A 16,729-nucleotide genomic window follows, 5' to 3' on the forward strand; every position below is an offset into this window, starting at 1 on the left:
TTTCCACCTCCTGCTAACCTGGAGGCACGCCCTGCAGGTAGGAGACGTGGGTCCAATAGGATGGGATGGAAGTTGGGAATCTGCAGAGAGGAAGGTGGTTGAAATAAATGTTTGAATGGGCTACTTTGATGCGGGTGTTTGTTGTTTTTTGCTGGTTTTAGCAAAAAGGCTTTAATTATTAAGTTACTTAAAAAGACAGAATTTAATAATCTTGCTAATTTGTTAAACTGTAAGGCACTTTTTAAAAAAAGTACATTGCAAACTAGGGCTGTTGGAATTGCAGACTGGGGCTTTCGGACACGCAAAGGGATTCTTCCAGTGTGGTGTGTGGTGGGGAGGGAAGGCTGCTCTGGTTATCCAAACTGAACGTAGTAATAATTTGGTTGCATTTTACAAAGCACTTCAGGGCGGTTCAGACACTTCCTTCCAGAAAGCTCCCCTGCCTGTGAAATCTTCCTAACAGCCTTGTGAGGGGGGCTCCTTCCTATGTTTGTAGCAAATGGTTTCGGAAGCAGGTGGCAGTTTACTAAGATGCTGGCTTTGTTTGATAATTTGTATTTTGCTGCCTATAAACCTTACGTGGTCTGCGTTAATTTTCTTGCCCTTACTGGCAGTGGCGGCAGCAGCAGTGGGGGTGGGTAGGGGATTTACGTATTTCTACGGGGAAAAGATAAATGTCATAAATTCATTTAGTGACAATGACAAAGCAGATGCCACTTGAAAATAAATTAGAAATGTTAAACAATCCAGAAAAAAATGAGTGTTTCATAAATTACTATAAAAAATTATATAAAGCAGAAGAGGTTGAAAATAAAATAGAAGAATTCCTGACCAAGAATAGATTACCATTGATAACAGAAGAACAACAAAAATATTTAAATGCCCCCATGAACATTAATGAAATAAAGGACGCGATTGCAAAATCTAAAGTCAAAATCCAGGGCCAGACAGAATCTCTGTAATCATAGAATCATAGAGTTGGAAGAGACCACAAGGGCCATCGAGTCCAACCCCCTGCCAAGCAGGAAACACCATCAGAGCACTCCTGACATATGGTTGTCAAGCCTCTGCATAAAGACCTCCAAAGAAGGAGACTCCACCACACTCCTTGGCAGTCAATTCCACTGTCAAACAGCTCTTACTGTCAGGAAGTTCTTCCTAATGTTTAGGTGGAATCTTCTTTCTTATAGTTTGGATCCATTGATCCGTGTCCGCTTCTCTGGAGCAGCAGAAAACAACCTTTCTCCCTCCTCTATGTGACATCCTTTTATATATTTGAATATGGCTATCATATCACCCCTTAACCTCCTCTTCTCCAGGCTAAACATGCCCAGCTCCCTTAGCCGTTCCTCATAAGGCATCGTTTCCAGGCCTTTGACCATTTTGGTTGCCCTCCTCTGGACACGTTCCAGTTTGTCAGTGTCCTTCTTGAACTGTGGTGCCCAGAACTGGACACAGTACTCCAGGTGAGGTCTGACCAGAGCAGAATACAGTGGCACTATTACTTCCTTTGATCTAGATGCTATACTCCTATTGATGCAGCCCATCAATGTTTATAGTAATGTATTATAGGAAAATCAAAGAGATATTACTACCAGTACTGGAAGGCATGATGAACAAAATATTAGAAGGGAAGGTTCCAAAATCTTGGCAGGAGGCGTTATTAATATTAATACCAAAACAAGGTTCAAATCTGTCTGAAACTAGGAATTATAGACCAATCTCTCTATTAAATATGGATTACAAAATATTTGCAAAATTTTTGGCTAATAGATTAAACAAATTTTGGGGAAGAATAATTAATGAGGACCAATCTGGTTTTTTTTAGTGGGGAGACAAATTAAAGACAATATGAGAATGGTAATAGATATACGGTAATTGAATATTTAGAAATGAGGCTGGACTAAAAGGCAGCCCTGATGCTGGTTGATGCTGAAAAAGCTTTCGACAATGTATCTTGGAAGTACATGCTAAAAACCATTTAAACAATGAGATTAGGAGAGAAAATATGTAGTGGAATTCAAGCGATATATAAATCCCAAAGGGCAACTGATTATAAATAATAAATTGTCAGATTCCTTCAACATCTCTAAAGGAACAAGGCAGGGATGCCCACTGTCGCCCCTTCTCTTCATAACAGAAACACATCTAAAGGTGATAGGAATGATCCAAAAATAGAATGGATAAAACTGGGGGAAAGAGCCTAGAAGGTTAAGGCTTTTGCAGATGACTTGATAATCACAACAGAAAACCCATTAGAAAGTATTTTAATAAAATGGGAGAAAATGAATGAATTCGGCCAACTATCTGGGTTTAAAATTAACAAAGAAAAAAAAACTTATGGAGAAAAATTTGGATGCACAAGAAAAAGCAGAGTTGGAAAAAGAGACAGGATTAAAAGTGACTAACAAAGCCAGATATCTGGGAATTTGGATCACCATGAAAAACATCAACCTCTAGAAGGATAATTATATAAAGGCCTGGAATGAAATAAAAAAGGAGTTAGAAAGTTGGAATAGGAGAGACCACGCATGCGTCGGACAGGATAGATGCATACTCACTTCACTCTTGGAGCTTTCTAATTAAAAGCTAAAGTAAAATAAGATTAATGAAAAGCAAACTGATAGTAGAGCTTTCTTCATAGCGGTTAATTGGCCTAGGAGTTGGCTCCAAAATCTGACGGAGGGGAGAAATAATTCTTTGGCGTTTGAAAATTGCTACTTATCTTCAAAGGGCGTAACAAAATGGCGAAGTCAGTGAAGGAGTTGGGGGAGATGAGCCAATATATTGCCCAAATAAAGGATAGAAAAAAATTCTAAGGAAAACTTTAGATAGATTAGAGGCATATACGGAAGGGGAAACTATTGTGACTGGCGATTTCAATTGGAGTTTAAGATGGAACAATCATTTAAGTTAATGAAATGGGGATTAAAAGATGTGTTTAATTTGGGGAACCCTAGTATAAAACCCACCTTTTTTTCGAATAGATATAACACATACACATATATAAATTATGTGTTAATTAAAGATAGTAATGAACTTGTTGTTAAGGATACACAGACTTTGGGAATATGGATCTCAGATCATGCCCCGCTGTTGGTAGAGCTGGGATTAGAGGAGGAAGGACAAAGTAGAAGATGGCGGTATAACAATATAGTAATGGCTAAAGACCATGATAGGGAATATATTAGAAAACAATGTAATTGGTATTTTAAAGAAAATAACGGTGCGGGGGAGATCCCGATCGTGTGGGATGCATTTAAAGCTGTAATAAGAGGTCAATGTATAATGAAAGAGAAGACTATTAAGAAAGCATGGTATTCGGGGAGGCAGGAAAAAATTAAAGAAATTGAAATATTACAACAGCATCAGCAAATTACTCAAAGGAGTAGACAGGGGCAATTAAGAAAATTAAAACAAGAACTAGATGAATTATATTGGTTCACGGTTTGGAAGAGAGATAATATTATTAAAAATGAGTTTCAGAGAACTTTAATAAGATCAAATAAGAGGTTAGCAAAATAGTTAAGGAAAAGGTAGGATAAACAGAGGGTTAAGGCTATGGCTATTAGAAGTAAAAGGAACATACTTATACAAAGCTCTAAAGAAATAAGGAAGGAATTTGCAGCATTTTATCAAAAATTATATAAAGAAGAAAAAAATATTAGCAGCAAAAGTTTAGGGATTAAGATAGGTTGCAACACCCTGGCCGATCGACGAAAAAGTCAAGGCCCTCCTGCTTCCCAACCTGAACAGCCATCTGACTTCAAGGGTGGACCAAGAAGACCACTGATCTACCAAGAGGTTTATTCAATCTCTGAGGCCTTCACACCACACGCACCAGTCAGTTGTGGACACGGATGTTGGTCACGCATGGGATGACATTCGTGGGATTGTTGCATAGGGTGTTACTGCACCATATTCATTCACACACATGGACTGGCCTTTTGCCCTACAATGGACGAATGCCCCACAACGCAGGAGGGCTTCTGCAGCTCAGACCATCCCATACTCTGCCATCATCAGGAATGCATAGTTCACATCCTCTTGGTAGTACACGGAGTTGGCGTTCCTCTCCAGCAGCTCATGAAGGACCTCAATCCATTTGTCATCTTCTACCATGGTGCTGGAGCTTCACAAGAAAACAAAGCAAATAAAACACCACCATGACCATAGGAGGAGGGCAAAGTTCTGCAGTGGTGGTGGTGGTGGTTTGGTAACAATTAAGAGCCAGTCAGTAGACAGCTCAGAGGGAAGAGCGGTATGCCAATGAAAAGACATGTCATTCTGGGCTACATTCTGGGGACCACATGCCAGTGGTGGGCAGGGCCAGAGTGGGTAGGAGAAACTAATGTGATTTTTTATTTTATTTTTTTACCATTAGACCACCAGGTCCATCTAGCTCAGTACTGTATGCACTGACTGACAGCAGCAAGAGCTCTGCAGGGTTTCAGGCAGGGGATATTATAAGCGCCAACTGGGAGATGCCATTAGGGACTGAGCCTGGGGCCTTCTGTATGTACATAAGGTGCTCTCCCCTTGACCATGGCCCTTTCCCTGAAAGGTGGGGTTCCGTTTGTGCATTTCATGGTATTTATACACCACCTGATTGTAGAAAACCCTCAAACATCCTAGTCCTCATAGTTTTGAAGAATGGGCTGGATTGAATAAGAACCCGGCTCAGTATTGTCTGCATTGATGGGGAAGCAGCTTCCCAGTTACCTTTCCATCATTTCCTGCAGCACAGGAGCCATACATTCCAAGATCTCGTCGGCCAACGGCTGGTACTCAAAGATGATCTGGCGGAAGCCATGGAGAAAAGACATTTTGCTCAACCCCCTGCGTTGATTCATTCAGGAAATGGTCTGAGAGCCAATCTTAAGCTTCTTCCTTGGCCTACCAAAAAATAAATTCTTCATCATCACCACATTATTTTAAACTACTTACACACACACACATCCAGGAAACAAGAGGCATTATCACATTTCAAGGATAAATTGCAGCCAGGCACAATCATTCATGGAGGGTGTGGCCTGGAGGAAGTCCCAAGGGCCACACAGAGAGGCCTCAAGGGCCAGATCTGTACCCCCACTGTCCCAGGCATAAGATTCCCTACTCCTGCTTTTGAAAAAGCGCCATCTTAAAAGAGCCAGGGTCCATCCTTAAGATGCCACAGCAACAAAACAACTTGATGTCCTGGGAGACCAGGGGCATGCAGGGCTCCTGCTCTCAGCTTGCTAGGGCAGGATGGAACTGGGGCCACCCCACCCAGGAGTCAAGAGACTTTTTTTAAGCTACCACATTTCCCGAGGCAAGTTGCAAGGCCCCATGACTGCAGTGGGTCCACTGTAGGATAGAAAAGCTATTTGCCACATGGCTCATGGAACCTGGGGTTATGGGTGCAAAACCAGAATGGCTATCCCCCACTCCTCACCCCGTATGCAGCAGCACTTTCTATTATAATTTTTTGTAGAGAATTTATTTGGCTATTTTTGCAATTTGTGGCATTTGGAAGGTTGTAACCAGCGACAGAAAAACAGGTTGTACAGACAGCACAGTGGGACTTAAGTTGAGGCATGTATAGGACAGTAAAACCCAATGAACATCATGGCTGAGTGTGGATTTGAACCTGGGTCTCCCCAGTCCTAGACCTACAGACTCTAACCACTACATCACACTGCTCGCACTGGGGGCAAACCTTTTTCACTTTGCAAAGTCACAGCTTCTGAGATAGGTACTGCTGCTGGTGAAGGGACACTGCCTCACTCTAGTCCATTCATGCCCACATAATGTGATTATTTTCAAAGTTCTGATGTTTTCATTTCTGTCAAGGAAAGCACTTCCCTGTAAATGGTGCAGGAGCACTCACGCAAATCTTTCCCCAAAAGCAGGGAATGCTGACCATTTCTTTCTTTGAAGGGTTGGCCCCGCCCCAAATTGCCACTGCAGCTGTTGCTTGTTAACTCCATGAGTAGACTAAGAGGAAGTCCGTGGGAAATGTTAAAAGGGAAAGGCAACCCTTCTGACATAAAAAACAGAGTTTCCCCAAGAAAAGGCACTTTCGTTTTTCACTTCCAGTAAAAAAACCAACTACAGCTGCAATTAATGCTAACCATGGGGTAAAATTTTGAATGGGGCAAACATTCTAATGACCAAGAGCAGGTGTGGGGAATGCTGTGCCCCCTGCCCCCTGAATGTTACAGAACTACAACACAACTCCAGCCATTCCTAGCCATGCTGGGAAGGGCTGATGAAAGATTCTCCATCCCTGCAGTAATGAGCTATCCAATTTCACCTGCATATTTTTCTTGCACTTAGTAAACAAAGCTAAAAAGTTTGAACCTGCCAAGCTAATATTTATTTTCAAGCCTGCTTTGTCATCGTCACTAAATGAATTTATCTTTCCCCCAAAGAAATACGTAAATCCACTGCCCACCCCCCCGCTGCTGCTGCCGCCACTGCCAGTAAGGGCAAGAAAATTAACGCAGACCACGTAAGGTTTATAGGCAGCAAAATACAAATTATCAAACAAAGCCAGCATCTTAGTAAACTGCCACCTGCTTCCGAAACCATTTGCTACAAACATAGGAAGGAGCCCCCCTCACAAGGCTGTTAGGAAGATTTCACAGGCAGGGGAGCTTTCTGGAAGGAAGTGTCTGAACCGCCCTGAAGTGCTTTGTAAAATGCAACCAAATTATTACTATGTTCAGTTTGGATAACCAGAGCAGCCTTCCCTCCCCACCACACACCACACTGGAAGAATCCCTTTGAGTGTCCGAAACCCCCAGTCTGCAATTCCAACAACCCTAGTTTGCAATGTACTTTTTATTTAAGAGCCTTACAGTTTAACAATTAGCAAGATTATTAAATTCTGTCTTTTTAAGTAACTTAATAATTAAAGCTTTTTGCTAAAACCAGGAAAAAACAATACCAAAAACCCACATCAAAGTAGCCCATTCAAACATTTATTTCAGCCACCTTCCTCTCTGCAGATTCCCAACTTCCATCCCATCCTATTGGACCCACGTCTCCTACCTGCACAGTGTGCCTCCGGGTTAGCAGGAGGTGGAAAGATGCTGAGCTCTAGAGTTGCACTTTTAAACAGTTGCATCCCACAGCTGCAGCTCTCTCTCTCCTGGTTGCTCGCTCTCCCCACAGTTTTCATCTAAGTGCCCTGAGTGGCCTCCTGCCCTGCCAAGCAGAAACACAGCACAGTAAATGTAGATGATGCTCAACTGGTTGCATCTCAGCTACAGGAAACAGGTTTTAAAGGAGGGCGGTGGAATCTACCTATTTAACATTCTAGCGCTTAAAACAAAGGTGGGAATACTCATTGAGATTCTCAACTTTAAAATTTGCATGTGGACATCCAAAATCTAAAAATTTCAGTTCATTAATTGCAAGTGGATATTCAATTTACAATTTTTAAGAGGAAAATATTCCTTTTACTGGGCTTTTGTGCACCAGTACTTTGGAAGCAAGACTTGAGTTACAGCCAAAAAACAACTATACTTTTTTGAATGTCGGGTATCAGGTTTCCTATTTTCTTTAATGCTATAACGTACACATGAGTAATACTGATTACTGAAACAAAGGTGGGAAATCTCAAGCAAATTTTCCTAGCATGCAGCTTAATCCTATTCATTTTTACCTGGAAGTGCCACAGTGTTCATTGAGGCATTATCCCGGATCAGCATACATGGGATTGCAAAATGACAAATTTCATTTTGGTTGCATATCTCAAATTCCACCTGTATCAAAGGAGTTCTCCCTGAATCTGCATCCTATCAGATCTCAAGCAGAGGATGGAACCCTTAAGCTGCAATCCTCTGCTGACTTTCCTGGGAGAAAGTCTTAAGGGGCACAAAAGAACTGTGCAAAATACACGGTTAAACCAACAAGACTTTAAGATTTACTTCCTGCAATAAAAATATTTCACCATAAATGCGAAATTTTGCATTTAGATTTTAATATTTCACCAAAGTTCATATCTATCTGAAATTTCATCTTCAATTTCATTTCCTAATGATTGAGTGACAGACCTCAGTGACTGGAGACATTAAGTTACTTCCAATGTTATTGCTGAACTATACTGCAAGAGGGAAATTCTCATTTCCTTTTAAATTAGACAGATGCCTCAAATGCACACCCATGATAATTTTCATTTCTCTTCTAGGATTCTTTCCAATGAATAGAAGCAGTACATGGTGCTTGTCCTCTTCCCAGTCTCCTCCCTCTTCTCCATCTGCCCACTCGTCCTTGTCGCACCACCACCTGGGCTCTCAGCCTTCTTCACTTTGGGATTCCCCAGCTGGTTTCTCCCGCCATTCCTCCATGTCCAGCCAGTCCGTGACACTCCCCGCATGCTAGATTTGTATGATTACAAAGTTGTTTCTTTTTAATACAAGGCAGCGTTCAGTTGTGTGTTCCCTGAAGTAGTACAGTCCAGGCAGAGGGCATTTTAATAGGAAACATTCCATTTCTGTGTGCTTTGGCTCCTAACCTCAGCAGAGTGTTTAGCTGGGGACCCCTAAGAACAAAGAAGACCATCTTCATAGCAGGTATTTCTGTTTGTGTGTGTGCAGGCTCTTCAGCTACGTCAACCAGGAGAAGCTCTTCTCCAAGCCTACTTATGCCAGTTTCATTAAGCTGCTGGATAATTATCACAAAAGTGTAGGGACAGGGGAAGAATTCACTGCTGAGCAACTGAAGGAGCAGGATAACTTCCTGAGTGAGGTCATGAAGACTGAGGTGATGAAACTGCTTTACAAATTCCTGCACAGCAAACGTAAGTCTTTCTTCATAATAAGGTCTCTGCCAGCATAGCCTCTATGGTCCCTCCAGGGGTTGTTGACTACCACTCCCATCAGCCCAGACCATGGCCCATGCTACCTGGGGCTTATGGGTATTATAGTCCAAATTTCTGGAGTTGGATACGCCTGACCTATGCAACTGAACTTAAGGGTCTTTTTGGTAGTGGCACCTGAGTTATGGGGTTCCCTTCCCAGAGAGGCCCTTTCCAGGTAAAGACGTTTTTCCAAGGCCTTTTAAATTTGTGGAATGTTCTCCCCAGGGAGGCTCACCTTGCTCCTTTGTTATACACCTTTAGGCATCAGGCACAAATGTTCCTCTTCAACCAGGCCTTTGGCTGATTGACATCCTTTTAAATGTGTTTGTGGGAGGAGGTGGGAGGGGAGGGAGATTTGTTGGTTGCAATTGTTTTTATTACATATTTTGTGTTTTTATCTTGTATTTCTATGTTGTGAACTGCCCCAAGGTCTATGGATGAAGGGAGATATAAAAAATAAATAAATAAAAATAAATAAATAATTCTTAATATATTTTGGAGAGCTTTTTCCTGCTATTTTATGTGGCTGCTGTTTTTGTCTAAGGTGTGTTTGTGTGCTAGGGTGGGTAGTGGCAGTGCCTGTTGGATGATGAGTGCAACATCATTGCCCAAAACCCTCCTGTACCTATTCTCTCATTTGTATATCCCTCTCTTTCCTTGATATTGTAATAAAAAAATCCTTCCAGTAGCACCTTTAAGACCAACTAAGTTAGTTCTTGGTATGAGCTTTCGTGTGCAAGCACACTTCTTCAGATACACTGAAACAGAAGTTGCCAGATCCTTCTATATAGTGAGAAGGTGGGGAGGGGTATTACTCAGAAGGGTGGTGGGAATCGGAGATTGGCAGATAGCTGAGATGAGCCTGTTGACGACTCTTAACGACTGTAATGGGTCTTACAGGAAAAGGCAAGGGGTGAGAAGGTGAGAAATGGCTTAGTCATGTATAATGGGATAAGAATCCAATGTCTTTGTTCAAACCAGGTGTCTCCATGGTTTTAAGTTTAGTAATGAGTTGCAATTCAGCAGCTTCTCTTTCCAGTCTATTTCTGAAATTCCTTTGTAGTAAAACAGCTACTTTGAGATCTTGTATAGAATGTCCTGGGAGATTGAAGTGTTCTCCTACTGGTTTCTCTGTTTTGTGATTCTTGATGTCAGATTTATGTCCATTTATTCTTTGGCGTAAGGTTTGGCCTGTTTGTCCAATATAGAGAGCTGAAGGACACTGTTGGCATTTGATGCCATACACAATGTTAGATGATGAGCAATTGAATAGTCCCGAGATGGTATGTGTGATGTTGTTGGGGCCAGTAATGGTGTTGTCCGGGTGTATGTGGCAGCAAAGTTGGCATCTGGGTTTATTGCAGGCTCTGGTGCCAGTGTCCGTGTTAAGTCTTGTTTTTGTAGTTTTTCTTCCTTGTGCTGTTGTTGTTTTAAAGGAAATGTCTCTAGTGCTGGGAACCCCAAGATTCTTGGGGTGGAAGTCATGACAGTTTAAACATTTTAGTGCAAAGTCTGGCTTTCATTCAAACACGACTTTTTCTGCGAGTGTCACATCATTAGTAAACACAGTTGGTACCCATTGCTTCACCCAAGCTATGCAGAACATTAAAGAGGAGATATGGGATTTCTTTGGGATATTTTATTTTTGTTCTTTTGAGTGAGAAATTAATGCCTTTTGTCTTCCCCTCCCCATCTCTTTCCTAGATCGTTATGGCACAGAGGCAGAGTTTGTTGCTGACCTAAAGGAGATATGGTTTGGCCTTTATTCCAGGGGCAAGGATGAGCATGACTCCAGTGGTTTTGAACATGTGTTTATAGGTACACTCATAAAAACCAACAAACCTCCACCTTCCACAGTTTCATGCAATCACCCGCCTCCACTTATTTGCAACCGTTGTTTGCCCCATCTGCTTCTGTTTTGACACCATTTTTTAAACTTGAGGAAGTTTCTATTTTGAATTATCTAAACAATTAAGAAGCACTTGATGATGTCACAACAGCATGTAGCCAGTCAGGTCTAGAAACAGGGTAGCACCATTAGCTTGAATCTACTAGCCTTCTCTGTGGTTTTGGCTACATGAACATTTGCACAGGAAGACTCAAACTGGCATTAATATATACAGTACTAGACCGCAGGGCAGCTTGCACCACTCCCCTGGGTTCCCTCCAGCTCCACTGCTGCTGCTTACTGGCATGGAGAAGAAGAGGGGCAAGGCAGTGGCAGTGGCAGTGTGCTGGCACATTTGCACTGCACTGACTTCATTGCCACTTCACACCTCTGCAACCAGGTTGGCTGAACGGTGCAGCCCGACCACAACATCTGTTGCTGCATACACACACACACACACACACACACACACACACACACACACACATTTTCCTTTTGTTGTTCTCATCACCCAAAAGTAAACTTAAAATGCCCATATTTAGTGGCAGTAGGATTTACTAACCATTAATGGGAAATGTTCTTTACTTTTTAGGGGAAGTCAAGAAAGGAAAAGTATCTGGATTCCACAACTGGATTCGTTTTTATCTGCTGGAGAAGCAGGGTATAATTAACTATTTCAGCTACAACTATGATGGTCCGGTGAGTATCACTGGAAATGGCTACAGTCTTCCAGACTCTTTGAAGGCATCTTGGAGAATGAAAGTTCCATTAAAAAAAAAAATCCAGAAATTTTGCATAACAGCTAAAATGAGACACAGACTCTTACCTCAATGACTGCAAACATTGGGGTTTTTTTACTACTTTTTATTACTTTGTCATAAGTTATGTACAAATTAACACATAGCCATGTAAACAATAACAGAAGCACACATCGATCAAGCATTTTAGAAAATTTATTTTAGTGCCACAGAAAGGAGCAAATGTTGGTGGGGCAGTGCCCCTTTGCCCCAGTAAACCAGCCTCTGCTGCCTGTTCCTAGTCTCCCTGCTCTAACAGCCATGTGCCTGATATATAGCAATAAACAACAAAGGGCTTCATTTGGAGGTGCCTCTCCACAAAATACTGCCCTACACTGCCACCTAGGGTTGGGTGACAGAATGAGATGATCCCTAAGAAGCATATTTTTCAGGGGAAATGAAAATGCTGGATGCCAGACTCGCCTGCTGCCTATAGCAAAGCTCAAACCACTCTATTAAGTAAACTGCATTCTGCCGTTTAACTGAACTCTCTTAGGCTGTGGTCCTGAATTTCGCACCTGTGGGCAACAGGATATCCTCAGGCATCTCCTCTAGTGACCACCAAGGTCCGAGCCTATTATGTTAATTAAAACAAAAGCCTTCATAACACTCTTTTGGGGAAAGTGTTAGGTGTTTTGCGAGGAGGGAGTCCTGAGCACTGGCAATTTTCTTCTGTGAAATGGGCATGTTGTGGTGCCCATGGCAATTCCCTAGATTTACAATGTGTTCCTGAGTCCCCAAAGGTTGGGGACATCTGTTCTTAGAACACCTATTTCAGAGGGTGCCTCCCCTTTGAAAGGTCACAATCTGTTATGTTCTGATCACCAAGAGAGGGTAAAGAGGAACAGAGCACAGGGAAAAACTTAGTTTTTCCAAAGTATTATATGGCTGCTTTGCATCTCAAGGCAGCTTACCTCAGAACAGTAAAATGTAGATCCATCAGCACCAAAAAGGCTGTCTCTCTCTTGTCTATGGCCAGCCTGTGCATAAGACCTCTGAGGGCAATCTCAAGGCCTGGGCAGGTTTACCTGGGTACAATTGGCCATAGGAACAGAGAAAGCAGCCTTCTCATGAGTCCATTTAGTTGGTCCATTTAGCTCAGTATTGTCTACATCAACTGGCTGTGGCTCAACAGGGTTTCAGGCAGGGGACAATCCCAGCCCTACCTGGCGGTGCCAGGTCCTTCAAATAACCTGGTTCCAAATAGTTTAGGGCTTTTAAGGCTGGAAACAAACAGGTAACCAATGCAGCTGGAACATTACGGATGTTTTTTATTATTAAAGATTTTCTTGTTTTACAGAAGTAAGTGTAATGCCTCATATTTTTTTTTTAGTTTTTTTAGCACATTACAGATGTTATCTGCTCAGACCATGTGCCCCCACAAGCATCCAAGTGATTTCCAAATTACCTTTAAAAGCAGTCCGTCCACTCACTTTATCTGCACCTCATGCAGAGCACATTGCAATCATCTAGCCTCATTTACCCATAAGATGAACCCCTCAACTCTCCCCAAAAAAGTATACCTGTATTCTTCCAAACATTGGAGGTGCGGCATGCTTGACCACTTATGTACCACCATCGACACAAATACTCATATCCTCAGGACTGGGGAGTTTTCACAGCTTAACATTGCAAAATTCTCTCCCCCCCCCCCACCAATGTCTTTAAATATCCTCCTTAATTCTCTCCCCCCCCCCCAATGTTTTTAAATATCCTCCTTAATAATTTCTGGTGCTTTCGTTTTCCGGTTTAGTGGACCTCATACCCAGATGTGTTGGGGCTGCAGTTCAACTGGGATGGATTTTACAAGGAGGTTGGAACAGCCTTTATTGGAAGCAGCCCTGAATTAGAATTTGGACTCTATTCACTGTGTTTCATTGCTAGGCCTGGAAAAGTGTGAGTATGATGACATTTACAGGACATTTACATAACTATTGTGTCTATAGACCTCTCCAGTGTGTTGTGTTCTTTTTAGAAAAAAGGGTGCCGGTACTCACCATGAAGTACAATAAGTGCCCCCCAAAACCCGCCATAGTATGCAAGGAAAAGGGAAAGGGAAGGAGGAGGGGAGAGCAAGCTCAAGCTCTTAAAGCTGCAGTTCCTAATTCATTACTATAAATGCAAAATAAGTTCTTAAAGATACAGTTCCTAAATCAGCAATGTATGATTTTTTGAAAAGTGAGAAGGGGAGATTTGTTTTGAGGCTCAGTGGATGTTGCTTTCCAATTTCAGTTCTGTTTCTTTGGTTTTAACAATATAGAAAGGTAGATAGACTGCAAGAGGGGAGAAGGAGAAGATGCAAGCAAGAGCCTCTGCCTCATGTCTTCTGCCCAGACTGATACCTCAGTCAGTAAAGCATGAGACTCTTAATCTCAGGGTTGTGGGTTCAAGACTCATGTTGGGTGAAAGATTCCTGCAATGCAGGGGGTAGGTCCCTTCCAACTCTACAATGCTATTATTCTTCCTCTTCCTGCACTCCTTAGCACCAACGACATTTTATTACAGTTTAAAACCCTTAATTAGACATTAGGACTGTGCAAATACCCCAATTCAGTTCAAGGCCCAAATCAGTTCCTAATTGGATCACTGATCAAAGTCTGAACTGCATTGGGGGTCCTTTGCACAGCTGTACTAATTGCACAGCTGCACTAATGTATCTGTGGCATCTAGTCCCTTGCAAAGCAAGCATGGAGTTTGTCTACTGCCTTTGGAATGGAGAGTCAAATACTTTGTTAGTTCAGATGACAAATGGTCAAGAGGAGGGTGCAGATAAAATTTAAGAGAGAGGACAAGGCAGGTGGCTCAGGAACAGTATTTTATTTCATAAGATGTATATGCCGCTTGATTGTAAAAAATAGAGAAAGGAAAAGAAAAGCCTCAAAGTGGTATGGAACAGGTTCACCCAAACACAGTAAGTTGACTTACTGTTTGTAGATGTTGCAGCTGTCTTCTGCTCATGTTCAGGTCACACAGTCCAGGACAATCCGTGTCTTGGAAATATGTTGAGTTGTGATCTGGATGTTTTTTTGTAAGGCTGATGATTCCACATGCACCAGTCTGAGGAAGAGGGAAGGGGGGAAAAGGGGGAAAGTGGGAAAGGGGGGAAAGGGGAAAGAAGTGTGTTGGTGGCAATGCAAAGCTGACTTGAATAAGAACTAGTTTTCTCCCAGTGTGGAACTTCTGATTGGAACTGTGGTCTGGTTCAAAGGAAAGAGCTGAAGGTTTGAGTAGCAAGATTATTAAATGTCAATCTTCTGTTCTTCAGGTGTCAACTGAAAATTGGGGGCCACGACCTGGGGATTCAGACTTATACCTGGGATAAATCCACCTATGGAAATGGGAAAAAGTACATAGCCACAGCTTATGTGGTTTCCCCATGATGCTACAAGATCCTGAGTATGAAAACATCCTGAATGTCCAGATGCAGTCTGCATGATGCAACCGCATTTGTATGGGAGCTGCTCTACATAGCCTTTCATCTTTCGATTGCACATTTTTGTCTGTTTGTTTGCCTAAGTCATATGGAGTGTGCAACAGGTCTTGTGACTGGAACTCATCTGTGGCAGTGAGCACCATTAATGCTCCAAGTAATACTCTGCCAGAAGTGACTCCACATTTTGCCTAAAGCACAGTCCAAGGTGGATTCACAAAAAACACCTGGAGAATGTAAATGAAAAGTGAAACGATCATCATCAACAACTGGGGGAAAACAAATTTTTCTATCCCACCAACGTAAGAACATAAGAGGAGCCTTCCTGGAGGTCCATCTCGTCCAGTCTCCTGTTCTCACCATTGCCAACCAGATGCCCATGGGAAGCCCTCAAGGAGGACATGCACTGGTGCACCCTCCACATTTTTGATCCCCAGCAACTGGTATTTAAAGGCATGCCACTTGAGACACTGAAGGCAGGACACCACCACCATCTCTAGGAACCACTGGTAGTCGTATCCTTCTATCTAAGGCAAAATTTGGTATAAAATGGAGGTTCCCCCAAGAAATTTCACAGGCAGCCAAACTAGAGTCAAGAATGCTAGCAACATTTCTCAGCAAGGGTGGGTCCAGGGTTGATGGTGTCCTCCAGGCAAATAGTACTCTAGTGAGCCCCCTGATCTGTCACTGGGTCCTCAAAGGCTGATCTAGCTATTGTGGGAACACTCTAAGCAACACTGAGCAGCTTAGGGTGGTTAAGTATCCTCCTTTAAAGACAATATTTGAAAGGTTGACAGAAGACATTCCACTATTTGAAGGAGGTTGTCTGGTCCAATAACCCTAAAAAGGGTGAGTAGGGACCTTCAAGGTGACGATCAATAGTTACTATCTGGAGAGCGAAACAAAGAGGCAGACACACAGGTCCCCTGGTCACAGCCTTTCCTATTATGGTGTGATGTATTGTATTTTTGTTAGTAGTTCTTTCCAAAATTGCAACTTTACATATAAACAAGTGCCTGCAAATTTTGTGGTCTTCCTTTCCTGGTGATGCATAAATTACCCCCTTAGGGTTGCTGGGTGTAATCATGTATTAAATTTTCCGCAATGCTCCGGAGGAGAGTAGGGAACCTCCAAACACAGAGGCTGAATTAGGCCCATCAGGCCTCCCCATTAGGCCCATTAGGATATTTTGGCCAAGCCACATCCTCCTGCCCTAGACATCAGGTGTGAGGCAGTTAAAGATGCAGCCGGGCCAAAGGGGTTTTGCTTCCAAAGTGTCACACTTTGAGCAAGCTCTGGCAACCAGCTCCACACCCTTCCCCCCCCCCAACACTGTATCTATTTTATTTTATTTTTATTCTGCCATTGCCACCAAAATTGACTGGTTTGGACCTCTTCCCCTCTGATAAATGGGCTTCCAGTGAGGTCATACTGGGGGTTAGTCACCTCTGGCCTAAGGAGTCAAGTACCTTCTGCTCCATCTTGCCTGCCCAGCAGTATTCCATCAGAAAGGCATCCCTTTCAAGTCATCACTGGCAAATCAAAATGTGAGCACTTTAGAGATGTAGTCATTGCCTGTTTGATTTGACTTTGGTAGGTATCAAATCTGAGATCTCAAACTCTCCCAATGGTCCCATATTAAATGCCACAGCATGTTAACTAACCAAAAGCTGTCACATCTTAAATGAAGAAATCAGATATAATATCAAATACTCCCATTACATACCCTTAAGCTGAAAATATCCAAACTTGTGAGCATTGCAGTC

General features: G+C 42.5%; 2 protein-coding genes across 2 annotated transcripts in view; one reads left to right on the forward strand and one right to left on the reverse strand.

Moving 5' to 3' along the window:
- ENDOU (endonuclease, poly(U) specific) overlaps positions 1–15,986 on the forward strand; it is a 30,844-nt gene extending 14,858 nt beyond the window's left edge. The window contains exons 5-9 of the mRNA XM_080990421.1: positions 8,586–8,788; positions 10,553–10,666; positions 11,329–11,435; positions 13,287–13,429; positions 14,799–15,986. Coding sequence (XP_080846547.1) covers positions 8,586–8,788; positions 10,553–10,666; positions 11,329–11,435; positions 13,287–13,429; positions 14,799–14,913 — 682 coding nt within the window. The 3' untranslated portion in view covers positions 14,914–15,986. The remainder of the gene's footprint in view (positions 1–8,585; positions 8,789–10,552; positions 10,667–11,328; positions 11,436–13,286; positions 13,430–14,798) is intronic.
- Positions 3,762–4,951, reverse strand: LOC308468534 (ankyrin repeat and SOCS box protein 6-like). The gene is made up of 2 exons (XM_080990849.1): positions 4,723–4,951; positions 3,762–4,132 (listed from the first exon to the last, which is right to left on the reverse strand). The coding sequence occupies exons 1-2, from the start codon at positions 4,851–4,853 to the stop codon at positions 3,997–3,999; spliced, it is 267 nt and encodes an 88-aa protein (XP_080846975.1). The 5' UTR covers positions 4,854–4,951; the 3' UTR covers positions 3,762–3,996.
- Positions 15,987–16,729: the final 743 nt, after the last annotated feature.

The sequence above is a fragment of the Podarcis pityusensis genome (assembly GCF_964106645.2).
Source record: "Podarcis pityusensis genome assembly, chromosome: 2".
Taxonomy (NCBI): domain Eukaryota; kingdom Metazoa; phylum Chordata; class Lepidosauria; order Squamata; family Lacertidae; genus Podarcis; species Podarcis pityusensis.